Source organism: Pelobates fuscus, chromosome 9 (assembly GCF_036172605.1).
Source record: "Pelobates fuscus isolate aPelFus1 chromosome 9, aPelFus1.pri, whole genome shotgun sequence".
Lineage (NCBI taxonomy): Eukaryota > Metazoa > Chordata > Amphibia > Anura > Pelobatidae > Pelobates > Pelobates fuscus.
The window spans coordinates 156421981-156447325 of NC_086325.1; the positions used below are offsets into that span (position 1 = coordinate 156421981).

A 25345-nucleotide genomic window follows, 5' to 3' on the forward strand; every position below is an offset into this window, starting at 1 on the left:
ACTGCCGTATCTAAATGGCATAATGTGGAACAATATGGCAATAGTTAGTGACATGTACCTGGATAATGATCCTAGACAATACGTGCTTTTACTTTGTAAAACATGACGTTATAAAGCACTTGGATAACCATTTAGAAAATTAAGGAGAAAATGTCAAAAGTGATGGGACAGGGGAAAAGGATAGAAACACATATGAAATCTCAAGACCGTTCAAAGACCATAACAGCCTCAGGAACGAGGTAGAACACTGACCCAGAAAAGAGCGTGGGAGAATGTTACACACGTGAAAGGATCAAACTTAACAACAGCATGAGAAAAATATGCAGAAACTTCTTGGATCAAAAATACATTGTAATGTTTTTAATAAACTACTCATGTCAAACTATAATGCCATTACCTCTATGTAGAGGTGAGAACAAAGTATTAATTTCCCATATAATTTTCCTAATTAAAGCAGTAATCTAGTTACCTTCCTGATCATTTCCTGTGTAAGTAGTGTGCGATATACATCTTACAATAGACACTGTAAATGAAAATGGATCCAGCAAAGTGTGTACAGATTGTAGCAGTCACGGAGATCATTAGGAACCCGATAAGGGCAATCCCTCCAGCAAAATCAATATTGCAGAGGTTATCGGTGAGCAGAGAAGTGGACCAGGGCTTCTGATATTGCCGTAATTAATGTTAATTACTGCACTTAGCAGGGTCACAACAAGTTCATCTACATCAAAAGCTTGAATCTGAAGGGCCTTATTCTTGAACCAATCTAGTTTATTCCTTATAAATGCAGTCAAAGTCAGTCATAAGGTGCTCCAGCTGCTGTGGACTACCACACTTATAACATGCTAAGAGTCATATGAGTATTAATTCACACCAGCTGGAGGGCTGAGGCTGCTTGCGTCTGCTCTTAAATCACAAAACTGGTTGGCTGACCAGATGCAAATGGCGTATGCTCGGTGTAAAATCTCTCACCTTAAGAACATCTTGCACGCTCTGCAGTTTGTGGTTTTGTCGAACGTAAACATCTGAAAATTGTGATGATTCGCAGTGGCTTTGTCAGGTTTAATGTTCGACCTAAAAGAAAAATAGAAAAAATAAAACAAACCTTCAAAACAAATAAGTAAAAGAGGGATATTGAGATTAAATTGTACTCCCCTCTGCTCTTTATTCCTTTCTATCTGATGTTTTGCGTGATGCATTGCGAGAGTAATGATGTTGAAACGACCGCTGACACTAAACGGCTCATAACATTGTCCTCACTTAAAGGTTAAAACAGCCCCAACATAACATCCGTATTTCAACAACCCTTTGCAAATTATATGTATGTGCTATAAAATACACATTATAACAAAGTGTAGAGCGTAATTTTACAGTCCGTTTTAGATATATATATATATATATATATATATATATTACTTTCTTGACCCCTCTGGATACCTATTTAGTAGCATTTGTAAAACATGCTGTGGGTATCTTTTTTTTTTTTTTAAATCAACGTATGGAAAGAACACCGCTTCCTGACATTTGTAACAACATGGCGATAGGAACTCCTACCGTCCTGGGATTCTGATTGGATAATGCATATAGAGGCGGCTTGAGGTATAACTTATTGCAGCCAATAGTAGGATACCCCTTCTCCTTGCTCGTCTCCCATTGGTTGCACAGAGTACTAGGTTATAACATTGGTATGCATGCACTGATTATTCCAATTCTAGATGTGTAGATATAGAGATGTTAATATTCCGTACATTGCCATTTCAAATTGCTCCATCCATTTCCGCTTCATGTCGTCTGTCTTACAGAAAAACTGGAAACCCTGCTTCCCTTGTAGATGAATTAAAAAGAATCCATAGGACCACTGTTGAGGAAAAAGGACCAAAAGTCAAGCTTGAGGCAACCTGCACTGTTTAGTCGCAGCACATATTGCAATAAAGAACAAGCTGGTAATATTTCACCATTTCCTTGCAGATATGGGTATTTCACGGCTAGTTAAAAAAACAGGTATCCCTCCCATGGATTATAACATGCAGTCACCAAGCACATATGTAACAAATATACAAAAAATATGGTACCTTCTCACTTTATACAGAAAGCACGCGGCTCTATATGTTGACATTTGAGTGCAAAGTAAGCAGGAGTGCTACAGGTTTATCCATCAAACGTGCTGTAGTTGCTGTGATTGTAACTCTAACAAGCTTAAGTCTTTAACCCCTTAAGGACGGAGCCAAATGTACACGTTGTGAACAAAACAAAACGTAAACAAAACCTGGCATTTGCGCTATATGTCTGTCCAACCGTAATTCACCTCTTTCATATTAAATACACCCCCCCTTATTATATTTCATTTTATTCAGGGGAAACAGGGATTTCATTTAATATCGAATATTTAGCTATGAAACATAATTTAATATGAAAAAAATGGCAGAAAATAAGACATTTTGTTATTTGTTTAGTTCTACATGACGTTTTAACTGTCAATGTCATAATACTGTTTGCTTTTACTGCATTAAAATACGCATATTTGTATTCAGCAAAGTCTCACATGTAAAACAGTACCCCCTATGTACAGGTTTTATGGTGTTTTGGAAAGTTACAGGGTCAAATATAGAACGTTACATTTGAAATTAAAATTCGCCAGATTAGTTACGTTGCCTTTGGGACTGTATAGTAGCCCAGGAATAAAATTTACACCCATAATGGCATACCATTTGCAATAGTAGACAACCCAAGGTATTGCAAATGGGGTATGTCCAGTCTTTTTTAGTAGCCATTTCGTCACAAACACTGGCCAAAGTTAGCGTTCGTATTTGTTTGTGTGTGAAAAATGCAAAAAACGCCAATTTTGGCCAGTGTTTGTGACTAAGTGGCTACTAAAAAAGACTGGACATACCCCGTTTGCAATACCTTGGGTTGTCTACTATTGCAAATGGTATGCCATCATAGGGGTAATTTTCATTCTTGGGCTACCATATATACCATGATCTAAGTATATATATATTTTTTTTTTTTTACACTGATTATTTTATTTTATTTCCAGCCAGCAGGGGGACTTACTGTCATTACAGTTAGTCCCCCTGCTGGCAATGCCTGAGCCAGCTAACCCGGCCATGTGATTGTGAGGTCCTCGCAAGGACCTCACTCTCAAATGGCCCGGGGGGGGCTGAAGGAGGATGGACGTGCTGCGGGGGCTCCCTGGGAGTCCCCCCAACCGCGATCGCCGGCGACCGGGTAAGTAACAAAAGACCGGAGGGCGTACTATTACGCCTGGCGGCGTTTAGAGCCGCTTAAAATAGGCCGTAATAGTACGCCCTCCGGTCTTAAAGGGTTAACTTGCTATAGGAGTATAAACGCAAAGTGATTGATTTCAATGAGCTGGTAATGAAGCCAGCATGCTGGTTTTAGGGAGGAAGTTTGCCCTGCTTTAAGAAGTGTTTCCAAGCACGTCCAATCGTGCGGCAGAGGTTCTGTAAATAGAAGATTGGGGGCAGTGTGTCGTGCTGGGGGTGGCAATCCTTGAGAGGACATGAGTATTACAGGGACAGATTAATTTATTTGTTCTGGTGAGTAGAATCATTCTCTGCAACTTCTTTGCAGTAAACCCTGTATTTTCAGAGAAACGTCAGTGTTTACATTACAGCCTGGTGATAACTCCACTGGTCACTCCTCAGATGGCTGTTAGAGGTGCTTCCTGGGGCAGTGCTGCACAGTGTCACTGAAATTCAGTGTCTTCTCCCTCTGCATGCAGATACTAAACTTTACTCATAGATACACATTGATCCAATGTATCTCTGAGGAGATACTGATTGGCCAGGATGGCGTTTGGCTCCGCCCCTGGCCTGCCTCCTTGGCCGAGATCATCAGAATCTCAGCCAATCCAAGGGGAGGCTGTGGGGCTAGCTAGACAGTGTTTTTAACACTATAGGGTCAGAAATACATGTTTGTTTTCCTGACCCTATAGTGTTCCTCAAACATAGCATATCTTTATGATTAATTATATGTTCATTGCTTTAGGACTGGTTATCGATGAAAAATAACCTGACATGACAGGGTCACGTTTACTGGGAACTGTCACTTTTCTGGAAATTACATAATTGAATAAAACATTGAAAATCACCTAGAACGTGTCTTAGTTATTTAGTTTCAATGTGTAATAATGATTTAGTAATTGACATCTCAATCCTGTTCAGTCCTGGCACAGCCAAGGCACACATTGCTCTGGAGGAAGAGGAATAGATACATTCTGTCTGTTTTTCTTCCTTCACTTGCTATGTTAAATGAGAGAAAAGGGCAAAATGTACATCAATGATTGACAGGGATCCAAGATGGAGGCACTCACTTACAGGAAATACAACACCGTAGATTCCTACATTTAAAGGGTTACTCCAACCACCTTGACTGCGCACGTGATTTGAAGTGATCATGGTGGTAGGAATCTGAAATGCAGTGTTTCTGGTTGCACTTTTGTGCAGGGGGTTAGTTATAACCCCGGCACACGTGATGTGGACAGGCCGCAACTCTGTCCCAGGCTGCCTAATATCAGTCCTGGGGAAAAGCTATTCCTATCAGCGCACTGGCGATAGATGTTAACTTTTACCTTGTAGGCAGCGCACTTGCAAGGGGAAGCTTGCTCTTGCTTTCCTCCCCCCACAGCTGATATACATTTTTTACATTTAAATCCGCTCCCTACTCCTTCCCTCCCACCTAGAGCTCGGAGCGCACGTGTCATCTGAGCCAGCAAAACGGTCCAGTCAAAGACCTCTCTATGAAAAGCCTTAGACTGGCCTGTGCAAGGCCCTTGCTGATGTCAGAAGAGGCATGAGCTTTGCCCGGCACTTTTGCCCAATAGGTCATATTACGTTTAGCAGAACAACTTTTGTAAAAAGTTTTCAAATCCCTGTGAAGTAACAGTTCCCCCTTTGACAGCAAAACTACAGATCTGAAATGAAAGCCTTACATTGAAATACCTTCTGAGCCATACAATGTAAGGATCTCTGCTAACGTGATGGGAACCACAATCACACTTTGAAGACAAAACATTTTATTGACATCTTACCATTTTCCCATAGGACTAGGAAAGCGTGAATGGAAACAAAGTGGAAATAACTTGTTAAATACGTATAAAGCAATCTAAGCGTATTAGTAGTTTAGACAGGTATAGAAATGTACTAGCATTGAAAAAGTAAATATATACATAATGTCAAAAAATGGGGTCACAGAATGTCTGTCGGATATAAAGATTCAAAATTCTATGTATCTGAAGATCATGTCTGCCACTCTCTAGGTGGCATCTGGCCACTCTGTGTGCATCCATTTCTGGTGGCCAAACCTGTATATTTTCTGGTTTTAAGGAACGCTTGCCACTAAAAGTTTACTGACGGTTTCACAGAGTCAAATGGTTTTGGCTAACAAAATGTATAAACAGAATTTGCATTACTACAAAGCAGGACTGTCATAATTGCCATGTCAGTGATCCTTAAATACTTCATTACAGCCAGATAAAGATGGGACGTAAACAGCCACGTGGGAAAATGTCATTACAGTTACTGGCAAATAACAGTGCCATTTTAGGGAGGTACTGTAAGGGTACCATAAACTAGTATGTGAAGAGGAGACAGTGGACACGCTAGGCAAGTATCGAATTTTGAATATAACTGGATAACCCATAAATCCCTTATCGTGTTAGCCTTTCGAGAACAGGTATGAGAATCATTGCCGTATGTGGAAGAGTATCAAATGGAATGTGTACCTTCTTGATGTCTTTGTTGTTCATGGGATCATCTGACATTTTATGGAAGAGCAGCTCGATAATTTCCTTCAACTCGTAACTGTAGCCTTTTCGTTTACAGACAATTACAACTTTGTCAAAAAGAAACAGGTACCTGCATGGGAAAATAGAATAATCATTACTACATTCCATCAAATCAAAAACGGTGTATATGAAAAATCCAATTCCTCGCTTCTCACCTGTCCTGCTTGGCTTGATTGAGAATGGAACGGACCTTCAATTCCCCGTCTATCTTCGGTCGCCCAAACTCTTCCAGTTTTACTTGCTAATGAAAAGATAACAGAGGAAATTAAGTTGAGTGAATCTAAAACCAAATTTTAAACATGACAAAGTGACAGGTGGAAAATGAATTGTAGTGCCATCTATCTCAAAATTAGAAAACACTTGTAGGGTTATTCCAAGCATCAAACCTCTAGTGGTTTTGATGTGCAAAGTACTGGCTTTGTTTCCCGGTAATGGAGCACATAGTTTTGCAATGGCCTGCCCACTTACCTGGATTCCCACCCAGCGCCGAGGTTCCCTCCTTGCCTGGTGACTTGCATTCATTGGAAGAGAGAGTCAGCTGTCCGCTTTCAGCCAATGAATGCCACTTTGTGCATGAAAATATGCACAGAATTGACATTGGACAGCCCAGGTAATCAAGTTCCACACTGGCTTGTGACGCCCCCAAAGATGCTGCTGGAGGTGGTGTTAAATTGCCGGCTGCTAAGGGGTTAAACTCGGGATGTCTAATGTTTTATTGCGAAACGCTTCACACGCAGACTCCAGCAACCATGACCACTACAATATATCAGTGAAAAATATGGCTTTTATAACCTTGTCTAAAATGTTCACATCAATATGCCAGAACCTCTCATAGATATGACCTAGCAAATTCAAATGGCACATGGCACTGCTAGGGATCTCCTGTGAATTTGGTTCCACGCAATCTCCCTTTAATTCTTCTGCAGAGCCAAGTCCCTCAAATTCCTCTGAAGCTGGTCTAAATTATGACGGTAAGATCCCCCTGCTGCAGTTAGGTTCAGTGCACCACACTTGGTACACAGCAAATTAATGAACAGATTTGTGGATTTATTTATTTATTTGGCACCCACGGTTGTGTTAACTCACCAGGTTTTCTATAGAATTCTGAAATTCACTGATCTTCTTCAATGTCTCTTTGTCCCTTTTAACCTCGTTAATATACATAGCCAAGTCCTACAACAAAACATTGTGTCAGGTGAAACAGGAACACACCGTCAGTTCTATATTCCAACAAATTGCGCTTATTGACATGTTTTAGAAATGTATCCAAACTATAGCTTGTTTTTCTTTGTTTTCATGTAAAGATAAATTAGCATTCCTTAATTTATATAAAATGCATGACAATACAAAACCAGGAAAGACTATAACCAGCAATTTCTAGTTATAAAACGTTATTAATGAATTCAATTTTCACTAAGTGGTCCGCCACATCTGGCAAAACATTATGGGAACTGGATTGCCACCAGAAATGTCCCCCTTGACTAGTCTGATTTTTTTTTTTTTTAAATCCTGCGAGATAGAGGGAATATGTTTTGTTTTCACCATCATTCTGGCTGTGAAAGCATTAAGTTATACAGTAGGAAGCTGCATTTCTATTGTGATATTCTGAAACGTGCTGGCTGTGTATTTTTTACCTGCATGGCTTCCAGAGCTTCTTTTAGCGTCTGTCTCTCGGGGCAGTCTATTGAATGGCTCAGGAGTTCCTGCAAAGAGACATGAAGTGATTCACAATCTAAGCCGTCACATCCGTACAAAGAGCACGGTCTGGTGTTAATCGACATCTTCCCCAGGCACCTGCAGGAACCAACTCATCTGGCAATAATCTAGAACCATTCATTTCGACATGACAAAACCAATATACACATACAGAGATACACAGAAGGCTACAAGTCTGGATATAGTCATTGTGCAAGTCTTCACTCTCAATGGGATTGTTTTCTTCTGTATGTACGGGAGAGATAGCCGACTCGTAGATACAGCAACGTTCAATTACCTACCTGCAGGGAGATCGCATCTCTGCAACTCCACCTGCTGTTTCCAGCACCTTTCATGGTTCTGTCCCAGAGGTTACCAATTTAACCAATGCAGTCCCATTCCTATCCTTTAAATGCAGTATTTAGCATAACAAAAAGGGTTGCTGATCAGGTCTTTAAAATTTGGACCCAGGAACTCTGCACCCACTGCCTGCAACACCGGGGGTCTAGTAGGGGTTATAAATAAAAATAGGTTCCCTTATTAGGTTCAAGCTAAGGATTTGCTATGATTTTGCGCTTTCAAAATTACATAAAGAGATTTTTTTTTTTTTAAATGCCATTGACACTTAAAGGGACACTATAGTCACCAGAACCACTACAGCTTATTGTATTTGTTCTGATGAGTAGACTCATTCCATCTTCAGGCTATTTGCAGTAAACATTAAAGCATTTATTTTCAGAGAAAATGCAGGGTTTACATTACAGCCTAGGGATAACTCCATTGGCCACTCCTCAGATGACTACTAGAGATGCTTCCTGGGCTAGTGCTGCACACTGTACATTACTGCCATTCATCTCGAAAAGTGAATCAGCACCAAAGTTTTGTTTTTTTCTTTAGGAATAAAAACACACGGTCTTTACTCTTAATATAATATATTCCAGTTAGCAATGGGTTGTGCCTCCCTTGTGAAGTCGATGACAGACGTAAAGTGAGGATTAGTGATGTCACGAACATAACATTTTCCGTCGGCGAACGCGAACTTCCACAAATGTTCACGAACGGGCGAACCGCCATAGACTTCAATGGGCAGGCGATTTTTAAAACCCACAGGGACTCTTTCTGGCCACAATAGTGATGGAAAGGTTGTTTCAAGGGGACTAACACCTGGACTGTGGCATGCCGGAGGGGAATCCATGGCAAAACTCCATTGGAAAATTACATAGTTAATGCAGAGTCTGGTTTTAATCCATAAAGGGCATAAATCACCTAACATTCCTAAATTGTTTGGAATAACGTGCTTTAAAACATCAGGTATGATGTTGTATCGATCAGGTAGTGTAAGGGTTACGCCCGCTTCACAGTGACAGACCAAACTCCCCGTTTAACTGTGTGTGTAGAGTGTGTGTGCAGTGTCTGTAGAGTGTGTGTGCAGTGTCTGTAGAGTGTGTGTGCAGTGTCTGTAGAGTGTGTGTGCAGTGTCTGTAGAGTGTGTGTGCAGTGCCTGTAGAGTGTGTGCAGTGTCTGTAGAGTGTGTGCAGTGTCTGTAGAGTGTGTGCAGTGTGTATAGTGTGTATGCAGTGTGTGCAGAGTGTGTGTGTATGTTGTGTGGAATAAGTGCTGCCACTTACGTGTCCCTCCTGTCCTCCTCGACTGGTGGTCCGGTGGCACAGCATCACTGGGCAGTTTGGAGGGGCCCAGTATTCTCCATGCTCGTTAATAAGACTATCTACTCGAGTTTCCCATCCAGCAGCAGCAGGGTCCTCTGTTCTCGCGATCCGCGAGAGCGTTGCTATGGCAACTCACAGCAACGCTCTCGCGGATCGCGAGAACAGAGGACCCTGCTGCTGCTGGATGGGAAACTCGGGTAGATAGTCTTATTAACGAGCATGGAGAATACTGGGCCCCTCCAAACTGCCCAGTGATGCTGTGCCACCGGACCACCAGTCGAGGAGGACGGGAGGGACAGGTAAGTGGCAGCACTTATTCCACACAACATACACACACACTCTGCATACACTGCATACACACTACACACACTCTACAGAGTGTGTGTGTATGTTGTGTGGAATAAGTGCTGCCACTTACCTGTCCCTCCCGTCCTCCTCGACTGGTGGTCCGGTGGCACAGCATCACTGGGCAGTTTGGAGGGGCCCAGTATTCTCCATGCTCGTTAATAAGACTATCTACTCGAGTTTCCCATCCAGCAGCAGCAGGGTCCTCTGTTCTCGCGATCCGCGAGAGCGTTGCTATGGCAACCCACAGCAACGCTCTCGCGGATCGCGAGAACAGAGGACCCTGCTGCTGCTGTATCGGAAACTCGGGTAGATAGTCTTATTAGCGGCTGGTCCCTTTACACGAGACACAGGGCTGGCATTTCGCCGCCCCTGCGAAAGTTTGCCCCGGGCACCCCCTTAGTGAGTGGTACCCGGGGCGGACCGCCCCCGCCTTAGTACGCCACTGCCTCTATATACAAAGTAACATGGCTTCCCTCTATATACCGTGTAAACATGGCTCCCTCTATATACAGAGTAACATGGCTCCCTCTATATACAGAGTAACATGGCTCCCTCTATATACAGAGTAACATGGCTCCCTCTATATACCGTGTAAACATGGCTCCCTCTATATACAGAGTAACATGGCTCCCTCTATATACAGTGTAAACATGGCTCCCTCTATATACAGTGTAAACATGGCTCCTCTCTATATACAGAGTAACATGGCTTCTCTCTATATACCGTGTAAACATGGCTCCCTCTATATACAGTGTAAACATGGCTCCCTCTATATACAGAGTAACATGGCTCCCTCTATATACAGAGTAACATGGCTCCCTCTATATACAGAGTAACATGGCTCCCTCTATATACAGAGTAACATGGCTCCCTCTATATACAGAGTAACATGGCTCCCCTCTATATACAGTGTAAACATGGCTCCTCTCTCTATACAGAGTAACATGGCTGCCTCTATATACAGTGTAAACATGGCTCCCCTCTATATACAGAGTAACATGGCTCCCTCTATATACAGTGTAAACATGGCTCCCTCTATATACAGAGTAACCTGGCTCCTGAGCTGCGGGTGGGGGGGGCCCTATAAAAGAATAATGGGGGGGGATGACACCTACTCCCCCCGGCCACCACCCCTGAGCTGCGGGTAAGGGTCCTAAATGAAAATCCCCCCCCACCCCCATCAAAGGTGACTAGGGGTCCCCAAGCCCCTAGTCACACACCCAAATAAAAAAAGCCCCTACCTACCCCCCTCACCCTAAAAAATAGTGAGGGGGAATAAAATTACTACCCTGTAAAGTAAAATTCAACTTAGTATTCAACGTCTTCTTTTTTCTAAAATCTTCATTTTTCAGCCCCAAAAAGGCCAAATAAAAAGCCATCATACCCGTCGAACTTAAAAATAAAATAAAAAACCCGAGCGCAAAAAAAAAAATGAATCCATCTTCACCCATGGAGGGCTCCGCGCAGACTAGGGTATTAACATATACCCTATTGTTACAATTGTTACTTGAAAAACATGAGGAATGCCGTTGGGGTACCACATGCTCATTTGTTATACCTCCATGCACTAGAAAAATAAATAATTTAAAATAAATTAATTAATTAATTAATTAAAAATTAAAATAATTAGATTCCAAATGAATCTAAAATGGATGCTGTCCAGGAGGTGGGAGGGTCTGGGAGGGAGGGTGTGCTGCTGATTGGCTGGCATGTGTCTACTGACTGTGAAGTACAGGGTCAAAGTTTACTCAATAATGACAAATAGGGGGCAGATCGAACCGCGCATGTGTTCGCCCGCTGTGGCGAACGTGAACACGCTATGTTCGCTGGGAACTATTCGCCGGCGAACCGTTCGGTACATCACTAGTGAGGATATGTTGGAAGAAAAGATGGTCGTCTACAGCTATTTTTCATTGGTAATTCATTTGTGAGGTGTTGGTTTTTTCTTTTTCTGTTTATTTTTCCATTTTTCATAACGTTTTAAACATTTAAACTAATCAATGAGCACATAATTATGATATTTTATTCTACTTATAACCAGACAAAAATAAATTTTCCCTTCTGAATTACAGACTTACTTTCAGTAGAAGGTGATATTTTAGCACCCTTTGCATTGGGATCACCATTAAATCCTGCAATTTAAACTTCCCATCTTGAACCTTCATCGAACATTCCTAGGATATCAGAGAAACAGAAAGTGAGCATAGTTTGTACATACAGAATACCGAGATTTCAGAAATTATACCCATATATAGTTTATACCCAATAGCCTTAAACAAGACAAACTATATAACGTACTCAAATTGTAATAAGGAGTTATTGTCATTATATTTAATGCTACAGATTTATACTATAGCTGTCCCAATTTTGGTGGAGGTATATGAAAAGAAACATTAGTTAGACAGAAATGTTAGAGGTACACTAGTGATAGGACGGATTACTTTGACAAACATTTTGGGGTAACAATACAAATTTACAAATATGATTAATGCTACCTTGCCTGAAATCATTTTTTTTTTTTTTCTTTTCTAAAACCTATTTTATCAGTGAAAAGAGAAATGATCCCTGCACAGGCCTATAAGCAAATGATGTACTCCATGAGAGAATAACAAAGTTCCATCTTGGCTTTCATTGAAACACGACAGAACAAGTTAAACAAGTCTGACTTTCAATCTATATACCTGTTGCCCACCTTGCAAGATAGTCTGTGATCTTTTATGGAGGTCGGTGTTTTTAAAAGCATAGACAAACCAATTCAATCTCATATATTTACTCTGCGCAAAACTCTTTTTAAATATAATAAATATTCCATCCTGCTAGCTGACAAGAGCCATAATTAGTTGGTTACTAATGGGCGACCTTGTCTGGGACTCACCTCGACCTTTAGCCTAATGTCCTCCCGAGTCGCCATCAACTGGTCCAATGTTTTCTGGGAATATTCAATATGGCTGCAGTACTCACCATAGATTAGCAGCCTGAAGACAAAGTAAAACAGATTAGTAAAGCGCGCAGACTTTTCATTGTTACCCCAAACATACATATTCAGTTCCAAATTCTAACCATATCATTCTAAAGTTCTCTTTTAAATGGGGCATCCCACGCATTTCATTAGTATTTATTCCCCCTCCCCCAACATCTCAATTTGCGGCAAGGTGTGCTATTGACAAGAAAGGTAAGATCTGGTATGAAGCTACAATATGGTTTTATTTAAATTGATGACCATGTTTTAGTTAACAGAAATAAGGCATAACATTCAGATGTATGGATCATTCATTCAGTTGGACACGTTTTACCATTGCATACAATACTTCAATTCATGGGGTGTTGGAGAGGAGATAGGTGTAAACCCACCGGCAGACAAAGAGTTAAGTGTTCAACTTCTTGCTTTGACAAAACGCAAGCTCAGCACGCTTTGGGAGCCCTGTTGGGGGAGGTCTGATGACCAATTTTAATTTGTCTGTTGCAGAAGAGGCAGCCAAGTGATCTCCTCCCTCTACTAAACACAGATCAGGATATGGAAAGGGAGCATGTTCTCTGTATGCTGGAAACATCGCAAGGCAGTGAGCCAATCCAAGAAAACAGTTACAAGAACTAAATGTGGGTCTTAATAACAATTTTTTTTTTTTTTTTTTAAATAACAATTTTAAACCAACTGTTCATCTTCCAAAGCTCAAATGAACAAACTGGGAAGGACACCAAAAAGTTGAATGTAAAAAGCAAAGTACGTACTATTGCCCGCGTCAAAAAAGAAAAAAAAAAAACCTTCTTATAATTAAGCATCTCATACGCTGTGGTGTAATAAAGCATCTTGTACATTGAATGTGGATCAAAAACACATCGTTACCAAGTGCCAATAAATGACAGCTTCTGCATTCTCACTCTTAACGAGCTGGCACAGTTCCTGGCTCAAGAACACTATATTTTTCATCCCAACCTTCTGTGTTTTATAGACTTTAATTCTGCAATGTTTTGTTCTGGGTCTCGTACAAATGTTCACTGCAATTACCCTTGATCTTCCATGTAGCATAAATTACAATTTTGTCGATTAAACAAGAAAATAAAAACACCCACACACACAAAAAAAATAAAAATCAAGTCTTCTTTTTACAACACAGTCACAAACCGCAACAAGATTTACACCAAGCACCACGATCACTGCAGTGATTTGAATTGGTCATTTCTCTTTGAAAACCTGCATATACAGAGTTTAACCCCTTGGTGAACAAAAATGTATATTTCATTCATCAATATTACACCAAAAAAAATAAAAAAAATTCTTCGAAATCGTCACGGGAGATCTCAAACTATTCTGAGGTTGATGTAATGGAAAAACGTAAACCGCGAACTTCTGTACATTAAAAAGAAAAGGGTCATAGAATAATAATGATATCACAACGAATGCGCTCATTACTGGCGAGATAATAAGACGCAGTCTCGTTTCCTGCAATACACACAAGAACAAAGAGTCTAATTATGAAGCTGTCAAAGGATATTGGAGATAATTGGAGAAAGATTAGTGCGGAGAATGGGTTTAACTTTGTAAAAACAAATATTACCAGCTTGATTTTACAGGTTTGTTTCCGCAGAGTATATTATTAATCAAGCTCATGCAGATGTGACGGACTGCACCACGGAGTATGTTTTACGAGGTATACTGCACCCGGTTTGTGCTGCTGAAATGAATCAATAGAACCAGCCAGCTAAACCATGTGGGATAGAACAGTGTAACGAAAATGATGTATACACAAAAATTGTGTGGACTTTTGTTCATAAACACTTTTCATGGAGTGCCACGGGGGATAATATATGTGATTTATCAAAAGTATTATTAGTCATTTCAGTATCCAATCCTCCCATATAAGAAATTCCTACACTGATTTTGCACAACTCTTGCCTATATTTATACACAATACTATAATATTACCCTACAAACAAACGCATTTAATTTGACGGAATTTTTTTTAGGAGATTGAGGCCCGAGTTAAAGCCCAGTTGTCCCCACAATAAAAGTTCATGGCCTCAATTTAATACGATTTACAAATTATTATGATGATATTTATAGAGCGCCGTCAAATTCCGCAGCGCTTTACAATGGGTGGACGAACAGACATTTAGTTGTAACCAGACAAGTTGGTGATATAATCTGTATATCTCTGGAAGTATTGGATATTGCACAGCCCTGCTTTAGAGCATACAGATTACTGTAAACTACCTCTCTTGGGGCCCCCTTTAAAGCCCCTAAGACAAGGCACGTAGGCCTTGATTTAATAAACTTGCCAAATAATTCAATATTGTTAGAAAAACGTTGCAAATTATTTATCTACTGACATCACCATTAACGTCTATGGGAATTTTTCGAACAGTATTGAATAACTTGGCAAGCTTATTAAGTCAAGGCCTACGTGCCTTGTTTTAGGGGCTTTAAAGGGGGCCCCAAGAGAGGTTGTTTACAGTAATCTGTATGCTCTAAAGCAGGGCTGTGCAATATCCTACACTTCCAGAGATATACAGATTATAGCACTGGCTGTCTGCCAACTATGTTACCTATTATTGGCTAAATTAACTATGTTAGCGATAATATTGAAATTACTTTCCTGTGACAGTAATGCTAAATGCAAGTGACTGCACTTACTGCAACTGAAAATATAATACTATTTATCTCTCCTGTAGTGACCTTTTGCATATTTTATATTATAATAAATTTTTCATTTATGTATGGGATCTAAATTTATTTTAAAAAAGGGAAAGAAGATTTCATTGCATAATCTTATCCGACAAAAAAAAGGGGCAAACTGCAGCTTGTATAATTATATATATATATATATAAAATAATAAATTCCGCACAAATGCTATACGATAAATGCAGGGCTAAAAATGTAATATGATTACAAATTAAAAGGATTATTAAAAAAACAAACATTAAATAATAAAGACACAGACTGCCCAAATGTGATATTTTTAAGGAAACCACTAGATGGCGATCCACACATAGCCAGACAGCATTGATCGAGAAGTAAGACGAGTTATATTGAAATATGGGCGATTTGTATTAAATAAAACTATAATAAATATACACAAAACTGCAAAAAAAATAAATCATTTCATATACAGAAATCAACCCAAAATAGGGAAGCCCCCAAGCCATTACTTCCTACAAGGAGGCAGCAGTGCAGACGGGCACCCAAGGACACAGATGGTTCAAAATAGATTTAAGGGACTCCCATCCACCATAACAACTTAATTGAGATTAAGTCAATCTATAGGGATTGCACTATGCCAATATGACATGGCATGAAATGGGGGGACTAGAGTAGGGGTAATATATGCATGTACACAAGCACTGGTGGTTGCCAACCGTAGGTCAGACGTGTTAGAAGAATACACCGCTTATCACCTCAACATCTGCTGGGTAACAGATTTTACATCCAAGGAGACATTTTACAGTCATTTTGTTGTCTAGAAGAATTTGTTCCAAGGTGGGTTTTTTGCCTTATTTTGGTTACTATGTAACAGTGTTGTAGGACACACAGATCAAACCATAAAGATGGTGGACGGACAGGTGGTGTCTACCTATTACAGAAATATATTGTTACACTCAGTACTGCTGGGGTGACTGGTCTCCCATTATTAGGATTTATTTTTCTGAGTTTAGGCCTTCACTGTATCTCTAATAAATTATGAGGAATTCATTGTTTGCAGGTTGGAGATCAACATCCCCATAAGCACTCCTTGACCAATATTTCCTATATTATATTTCCAGAAGGCCCCTTGTTTAGGACAGGGAGCTATATAGGGTAGTACGTACTTTCAATTTTGGAAAGAGCATTGTTGGCCCACAAGAGGTTAATGTCATTTATTTTTAAAGGCCAATAATCATATAATGATTTGAAGTTATTCTGTGCAACAAACGTTACTTTACACCATGACATCAGTCATTGGCTGAGAGTGATCAGTTAAGGCTCTCAGCCAATGAATGGCAACGGTCGCGGCTTCTGCCAAAGTCCGAAGCGTGTCACTGGATCACCAGGGACCATCACACAGCCCAGAGGGGAGCCAAACCAGAATACTGCTGACATCATAACCACTACTGCGAGCTATTGGTCATGATACTTAGAGTCCCCCTTTAAGACACCCCTATCCATTTACTTATAATAAACATCCTCAACAATAACTAATGGGGTTCTTCCTAGACATCATTAGCAGAACACAAACCAGAGTAAATCAGGGCCAGGTTCTAATCACCTTAGAAACCAACGTCTCCAAAAATAGATATGTTTTTTTGTCTCATAGCTTTATTTATAGATTATTATTTTTGTGAAACAATGCATAGTTAGAGATATCTAGCAAACCAAGAAACGAGAAGCGATAAGACTACACCAAAGTAGAGACGTGGTTATGTTAGAATGGTATAATTATTTTTCAAATGTGCTTTTAAACTCATTGTCCCAATTCTTTGTTTATTGAATAATCCTATATATGTATATTATACACACGGGTTACAGATTTATAGGGATGATGTCCCCAGCTGATCAGCACAGATCTCAGTGTGAGAGTATAAAGGGGGGGTGGGTCAGAAAAGAGAATGGATTCACTCATGATACAAGGGCAGTGGAATATCTTCGTAATACATGCCATTTGCGGACTAAAACAGTCCCAGACCTGCAAACTCCTCACGGCTCGAACTACAGCCAGACAGCTTATCCCAGACCTCTCCAGGAGGTCGATTTGGCTTTAGCAAGAGATGTAATGCTTTCAAGGCGAGCAGTCAGGTTAGCCAGACACATTCTAGAGGGATTTCTGTCACTTTATGTGGTTATTTGTGGAATATCTCAGAGCTTATATGCGGTAACAATCCCCAGCTCAGTCCTACAGGGTTGCAAACGGGTCATCTCGTCTGCGCTCTCAGTGGGCCCAGCTCAGTCTCATACACAGTACGGACAGGCTTATTCACCAAATCGGAATTTACAAGGCAAATTTCACATTTAGGGTCAAACTAACTGAATCTGAATTCTCCAGTTTAGTTACAAAGGGCCTAACATTTACAATTCCCCTGGTTTGTTCAAGACAACTCCCACACAACTGGATCAGTACCAATCTAACCATTTACTCCAGCTAACCTCCTAGGGCTCTCATCAAGCTTTATTATGACCAGTGTCACATGAACAGCAGGTTCTAGTGGGTACCCAAAGCATTGTGGGTCAAACACCAAAAAACAAAATCAACGGCATGCCATAAAATAATGTGTGTATGTCTCTTGGCAACCGGTACTATAAATTCTCCTCTGGAAAATGTAATGCAGCAATTAAAATTTTTACCTGCATTGTTCTACATGGTCTAAAAGAGCAACAACAACAAGGATAAATATGCCATGATCTGCTCTTCTGCATCAGGAAGCCGTTTCAGAGCTGCAGGGAGCCATCAGGCAGACTGCGGATGATAAGAGAGCGTGACTGCACACTTAAAGTTCTGCTTTAGTTCCACCAGACTCGCTGCGAGGAAGCAATCGCAGGTGACATTTGCAAACAGACCTCAGGTGTGCTGGGAACTTCAAGGGCTACACAGAATTCAACTCGACAGTGGCGTTTTAAACCTTTTAAGTAAGAGAACGGTTTTAACTGTTGCAAAGTACAAAGTGTAACATAAGGGCAGAGAGGAGGCAGAATGTGAGACAATTGAGGGAACTCGGGTCAGACAAAAGGCCGTGGTTATTGTGCGCATCACCACTCCTCTGCCTCATTCCCTGCACTCTAGTATTTAGAGGGACATTATGCAACACAACCACTTCATTTAATTGAAGTTGTTATGGTCCCTAGAGTCCTCTGGCACAATTTTATTGTTTCAGTTGGTATCCCTGATAAGAATATTCTCCCATACACCCGTCTCCCAGGCAGCGACAGGCTCCCTACAAGATGACTCCGTGTGGTTTCTTTGCATCAAATCAAGGTACGTCATTCCCTAAATTCTTTTAATTCACATTATACGGTTACATACCTGCATAGAGTGGTATAAGTAGAGATTTGGAATTTAAACCTTTGTTCTCCAGTTTCGCAGGCTGAGGTGTACATCGCAGTCTAGACTAGTCTAGAATGTTATATTGTTCACCTTAAAGCTACATAATTCGTGCATGAGTCAGGTCTTCAGAGATTAACCTCAACACGTCAAAAGTACATGCATTCCCATACTATTGTGTGGTTTCTGGAGCAAACACACAATCGCATGTACCAACTGCTTAACCCTTTGCATTCCAAACGGGATGAGCCCACTATTTACGGTCTTTTATACAATAAAAGCAGCCAGCCCTCTTCTTGTTAGCAGTCCAGCTACATTATCGTACTGCAGCCGCGCTAGGTATAAAAGTGGACTATTTTTGCCACGATTTCTGAGTGGTATTTAAAAATAAAACAAAAACAGAAAAAGTGGGGACTGTAAACACTAACAATATCATCAGAAATTAATTACGATCAAACACCCAATTTCATAAGGCAGTGACAGCATCTGCTTGTACATGTACTATGTTCCTGATGAAGCTCTGCGAATTATAAGGCTGGCTTTACATCATGGGAAATGTAGTCAAAAACATATGAGGTCTCCGTGTTTTTTGCCATCACCTTCTGCAAGAGCACATGGGCGACGGCTGAACACTGTAAGGACACCGAGATACACTGCGGAAATCACCCACAATGCAACAAAAGATGCTCGTTCCTTACTTTTCTTTGTAGTCCAAGAAGACTTGTCCGATGGTGCTGCCTCCGGACATGATTGACAGCTCGATGGTTCGTAGGAAGTTAAAATGAACTTTAATGAGCTCCTATGGCAGGATTGAAACAAATATCAAATAAGAAAGAATACAAAAAAGATTGCATTGTCTTACACGGTCATTGTGAATGCATTAAAGTAATTTATTTAATTAGAAAACAAAAATGTGCTTTATATCTTATTCATGTCACTATTGTCAATGATCCTTTGCATTTTAGTAAAAAAAAAAAGTCTCTTAGAATCACAAAGTGTAAAGAATTAACAATATAACTGAAACATGTTAGGTCAAAGTAGAAGAGCTGGAATAGTTCTAAAAATCCACAATATTTGAGGCATGGCTATTTTGGTGTACAATTTGTAATTTTATTGGCATTTTTTTTACATTTCCTGGTTTAGAGAAGAAGAAACCCAAACTATTAAAGGGACACTATAGTCACCAAAACAACAGCTTGATGAAGCAGTTTGTGTGTATAGATCATGTCCCTGAAGTTTCACTGATCAGTTGTCTGCCATTTAGGAGTTAAATCACTGTTGTTTTGTTTATGCAGCCCTAGCCACACCTCCCCTAACTGTGACTGACACAGCCTGCATGAACACAAAATGGCTTAATTTTCAATCAGATCTTCCTTACTTGAGAAGTTTTTATCTCCTGCTCTGTAAAATGAACTTTAACTACACACAGGAGGCTCCTGCAGGGTCAAACAAGCTATTAACAGAGCAGGAAATAGAAATTCCAAATTAAACAGACTGCGCAATAAAGGAAGTATAAACATTAGATGGCTCTTTACAGGAAGTGTTTAGGAAGGCTGTGTAAGTCACATGCAGCGAGGTGTGCCTAGGGCTGTATAAACAACGTTATTTAACTCCTAAATGGCAGAGAATTGAGCAGTGAGACCGCAGGGGTATGATCTATACACCAAAACTGCTTCATTAAGCTAAAGTTGTTTTGGTGACTAGAATGTCCTTTTAATAGTTACAGAATATCGGACATATCATTTTTCAATAAATTTACCTCTAAATTAATAAAGATGGTGGCCATCTCCTGAGCGTTCAGTAAAGGTTTCAGAGGAATCATGTAATTCTGAAATATAGGAAGAAGAAAAAAAAAAGCAAAATGTTTGACTGATGGTTTTCATATTAAAGAATGCTGCATACATTTATTCAGTAATCACAAATCGGATACAGACACTTCAAGGGGCAGCGAGGTAAGTGACGTTTAATGATGCCCTACAAATATATCAAAGCAAACACAGCCTTCAAAAGGGGAATTGTAAAGAATAGAATGAATCTGAAATGAATCTCTATATTATATCCACACCCTATAGTCTCCTACCATTACCTGAGACAGTGAACATACCAGCTTCACACACAGATTGATGTATCGTCTGATCTCTTGGGTTCCCAAATGACCTATTGAACACGGAGTGTGTATATAGCATAATGTAAAATTTCAGTTTGCTTCCCGACAGCTTGCTCGGGGACGGGTGAAGAGGAACTTGTGAAAATTAATTGCAGTATTAAAGGGACACTCTAGTCACCAGAACAACCACAGCTTATTTAATTTGTTCTGGTGAGTAGAATCATTCCCCCTTCAGACGTTTTGCAGTAAACATGAAATCATTTATTTTCAGAGAAAATGCAGTGTTTACATTACAGCCTAGTGATAACTTCACTGGCCACTCCTCAGATGGCTGTTAGAGATCCTTGCTGGGTCATGGCTGTCTAAAATGCATCCAGACATTCAGTATCTCCTCCCTCTGCATGCAGACACTGAACTTTCCTCATAGAGATTCATTGATTCAATTCACCTCTATGAGGAGATGATGATTGGCCAGGGCTGTGTTTGAAACATGCTGGCTCTGCCCCTGATCTGCCTCTTTGTCAGTCTCAGCCAATCCTATGGGGAAGCATTGTGATTGGATCAGGCTACTACTTCTGATGATGTCGGCAGACTGCTTGTTTTTCTGAGTCAAATAGCATGCAGAGTTACAGATTCAGGCTTGAATACAGTAAGATTTTTACTATATTTATGCAGGCATGAGGGGCCCAGTTTTAACACTATAAGGTCAGGAATACATGTTTGTGTTCCTGACCCTTTAGTGATCCTTGAACTGGAAGATTATCCTACCATAAGCTGAGGAAATAAAATATGAACATGTTTTGTCCACCAGGGCCGTGATAGCTACTCTTGTTGAAACAGAAAATAACATTCCCCAAGTCTACATCTCCATCAATTAGTCCTGGCTAACACCTCAAGTGTTTACAAATGGCAATTCCCATGATGCCCAGCTGATCCACAATTTACCTAAATGCGTCATTGTTGCACTAGGCTGTATCGCTCTTCTTGTTTTAATATTTTCAGGGTTTATTCAGTGAATTACAAATTTTAGGTGAGAATAGATTAAGTGAAAACATAGCAGACTTGGACAATATTCCCATATTCACCTATTCCGGACATACAATTTTAATTCTCTCTGACGTCACTTTGACTTTGTATTCTGGCACTTCTAGTGTCTCTTTAATAGTCTGTGTGCACTTACAGCTTTTTTCCATTACAAAATCCTGATTTGTTGCATTTAAAGGGGAATTGTTACTTCTCTGGTAATTCCACTACTGAATAAAATATGTTTTAAAAATCACCTTTAAGTTACTTTAGCCTTTTCTCATGTGATATTCTGTTGCCATTTTAAGGTGCATTAAAGATTTGACGATTGACTTCCAGTTCAGACAAGGCATAGCCAAGGCACATCTTGCAAATGAGAAGGAAGTGAAATAGAAACATTGTTTAATTTCTCCTCTTCTCTGTTTGCTTTCTCAATGCCAGGTTCAAAAGACAGAGCTTATCGCAATGACTGACAGGAACCAAGATGGAAGCCCCCCGTTGCAGGTTAGAGGGGTATGGATTTCTACATTTAATGTTATTATTGATACCTCATAAATACATATTTGCCAAAAATAGGGCATAAGTAAGCATAATAATAAAAATCTTGAGAAGGAACGGTTTCCCTTTAATAGGCACGGCTTTTATGATCTGACGTTCGATACAAACTTTCTGATTTTGGGTTGGAAACATCCACAATAAATAAAAAAAGTTTAAAGGCACTTATATGGTAGTGCTGGCCAGCTTTGCGTTCTGTAAGGATAATGGTGGGATATATTTTCTGGCATAATATGTCTGACAGATCCCATCCTCACAATCTAACAGACAGACTGTGGGTTAATTCCTGTGATGGGTCACCTTGGCGCCCCAGAACAGAGTGGACTGTCAAGATGTAATATATAAAGTGCTAAGTCAGTCAGTGCAAAGCACAGGAGGACTATTTTAAACCTTCAATGCACTGGGAAGAGCTTTGTGAGAAAATAGATGGAAATTAAATTTAAAGGAGCGAATGGCAATATGCTATGAATAATTTAGAGCAACTGTGCCGTGCAAACGGGATTGATGCTGCCGGAATATCTCACAGCGGCAGAAATAATCCATCCATTCACCCGCCATTCAAAGCACCCACTTAATTGTGGACGGACGGCATCAATAGACCTGAGACTCACAGCTCTGATATCATCTAAGGTTCTGTAGTACCGGTCTTCGGTTTCTCGGATTTCCAATAAGCAGCAATTCCTTTTGTCATCTTCGGTCATGCCCATTTTCTAAGGAAAAGAAAAGAAATGTATTTCAGTATCTAAACAGGAATGTTACGCCAGAGAAGGAACACAGCCAGGTAAGAAATTGATTTTATTTTCTACCGCCAGTACAAACAAACAGACATGTGTTCTCTCCGTTCTGAAATAGACTAAAATTGTTGTGAACACATGTAAGTACTAAGCCGCATCTCACACAAAAAAAAACACCAACAAAAAACAAATCTAACAGTAAAAATATAACCTGAGCACATTTCTGTTTTATAACATTTAAGAAGTAAAGTCACAAAAACACCAGCAAATGCGTAATTGTTTTGCGTACCACAAACAATTCTATATCATATATTTTATAGACATTGTAATGGATTTTGGTTGATTAAATAAAGTCAGAAATATAGAGCTAAATATCCAGTAATACATTTAGCACCAAAACAACTTTAGCCGCATGAAGCAGTTTTGATGTAGAGATCTCACTGCTCAATTCTCTGCCATTTAAGAATTAAATCACTTTTGTTTCTGTCCATGCAGCCATAGCCACACCTCCCCTGGCTGTGATTGACAAACATCCTGCAACAGTGGTTCCATTTTCAATCAGATGTTAACTTGCCTTAGAAGTTTATTATATCCTGCTCTGTAATTTAAACTTTAAAGCACATACAGGAGGTTCGGCGCAGGATATAAGAAATTATAAACAAACTGTGCAATAAAGTTTTTAAAAAAAATAGATCTCACTGTACAGGAAATCTGCAGAGAGGCTGTGTAGATCACATGCATGGAAGGTGTAGCTAGGGCTGCATAAACAAAGTGATTTAACTCCTGAATGGCAGTGATATTGCAGGGGCTTGATCTTTACACCAAAGCTGCTTGATTAAGCTAAAGTGGTCTTGATGCTTAAAGTGTCACTTTAACCAAACTTCTGGAATAAAAGGGAATAATGACATGTCAGGGGTTAAAGGGTGGGATTCTTTAAGGGAATGCTGTAAGGACATTAAGAGTCGGGGAGAAGTAGAGGATGTGATGGCTCATCGGGGCAGTCCATGATCACTGAAGAGGAGATGAATTAAATAAAGAGAGGGGTGCTTTCAATTAATTCAGGTCAGCCATTCTAAGTGCATTACTGATTAAACCTCCACTTCTTTGAAGGAAGCAGATTGGCTCTTGTCTGAACAATGAATAGAAGAGACTGCTGGGTCTGCTTGCACTAACTCCACCAGCACTGACTTTGCCCCTGATCTACCTCCTTGGCTGACATCATCAGAATGGATTATATCAGCCAATCACAATGCCTCCCATAAGAAAGCATTGGAATGGTTCAGATTGTCAATTCTGATGATCTCAGTCAATGAGGCAGGGCGGTGGCGGAGCCAAAAGCCGCGCTGGCCAATCGACATCTCCTCATAGGGGAATGTTCAGCAGGGGAAGGTTCAGCATTCCCATGCAGAGTGTGGAGACACTGTGCAGCACTGCCCCAGGAAGCAACTCTAATGGCCGTCTGAAGAGAGGCCACTGTAGGAGTGCCTAGGCAGGTAACTTTCTCTTTGTTTTTACAATGTATTTTGAGCTGTTAGATACTAAGCCACTGCTGCTCTAAGCTCTGTACTTTATTTTGTGCTTGTATACGATTTTTGTATCACACAGCTATGTTACATTGCTGCCAGCCACCCCATGTTTGTCTTATCAAGAGTTTATAAGTATGTAGGGGCAGCACCCCTTCCTGTCTCATCAGAGAAATGTGCCTTTTAGCTGATACCAGCATGGTAATTTGTTTGTGTTATAGCCCTATTTAGGGTTAATAAGTATTTAGGGGTTTATAAAACACCCCTTCATGTCTCATTAGAGATGTTTACACTTTGTCTGATACCAGCAAAGTTTATTGTATGTGTAGAAGCCCCATAAAGGGTTAAATATGAAAGGGTTTATAAAATGCCCCTTCCTGTCTCACTGGAGATTCGTGGCTGATATCAGCATATCTAATGGCTAGTGTAGGAACTCCCCTATTGAGGCTTGCCTTGACGTGGCAGGTGAGCTTATATATTCAAATGGCCATTGGAATAAAACTAAAGAGCCTCCATTTTGTTTAAATGTACATGGGGATTTAGGCCAGAGCGCAGGTAACGTTCTCTTTGGTTTTACTATGTAGTTTGAGCTGGTAGATACTAAGCTACTGCTGCTGTAAGCGCGGTGCTTTATTTTGTGTTAGTAATGTGAATACTGCCTTTTCTCTTAAAAGGCAATATTTACAGCAAACGGACTGCAGGGACTAACTATACTCACCAGAACAACTATATTACGCTGTAGTTGTTCTGGTGACTATAGTGTCCCTTAAATAAAGCAAAATATCCATAAAAATATTCTACCAATATAGCGGATAGCTCTTTAATTCACAAAATGTCATGCATTGTCAGTGGACAAGGCAGTAGGTATTTGCAAC

At 40.1% G+C, this 25345-nt stretch overlaps 1 protein-coding gene across 1 annotated transcript in view; it reads right to left on the bottom strand.

Annotated features, from left to right (window-relative positions):
* The window catches only part of VAV2 (vav guanine nucleotide exchange factor 2), a 237879-nt gene that overhangs the window by 17424 nt on the left and 195110 nt on the right, over positions 1 to 25345 (bottom strand). Inside the window, exons 6-16 of the mRNA XM_063433483.1 lie at positions 22825 to 22923; positions 20288 to 20356; positions 19227 to 19327; positions 12395 to 12494; positions 11598 to 11693; positions 7444 to 7512; positions 6896 to 6982; positions 5965 to 6050; positions 5747 to 5879; positions 1749 to 1858; positions 973 to 1074 (exon numbers count right to left, since the gene is read on the bottom strand). Coding sequence (XP_063289553.1) covers positions 973 to 1074; positions 1749 to 1858; positions 5747 to 5879; positions 5965 to 6050; positions 6896 to 6982; positions 7444 to 7512; positions 11598 to 11693; positions 12395 to 12494; positions 19227 to 19327; positions 20288 to 20356; positions 22825 to 22923 — 1052 coding nt within the window. The remainder of the gene's footprint in view (positions 1 to 972; positions 1075 to 1748; positions 1859 to 5746; positions 5880 to 5964; positions 6051 to 6895; positions 6983 to 7443; positions 7513 to 11597; positions 11694 to 12394; positions 12495 to 19226; positions 19328 to 20287; positions 20357 to 22824; positions 22924 to 25345) is intronic.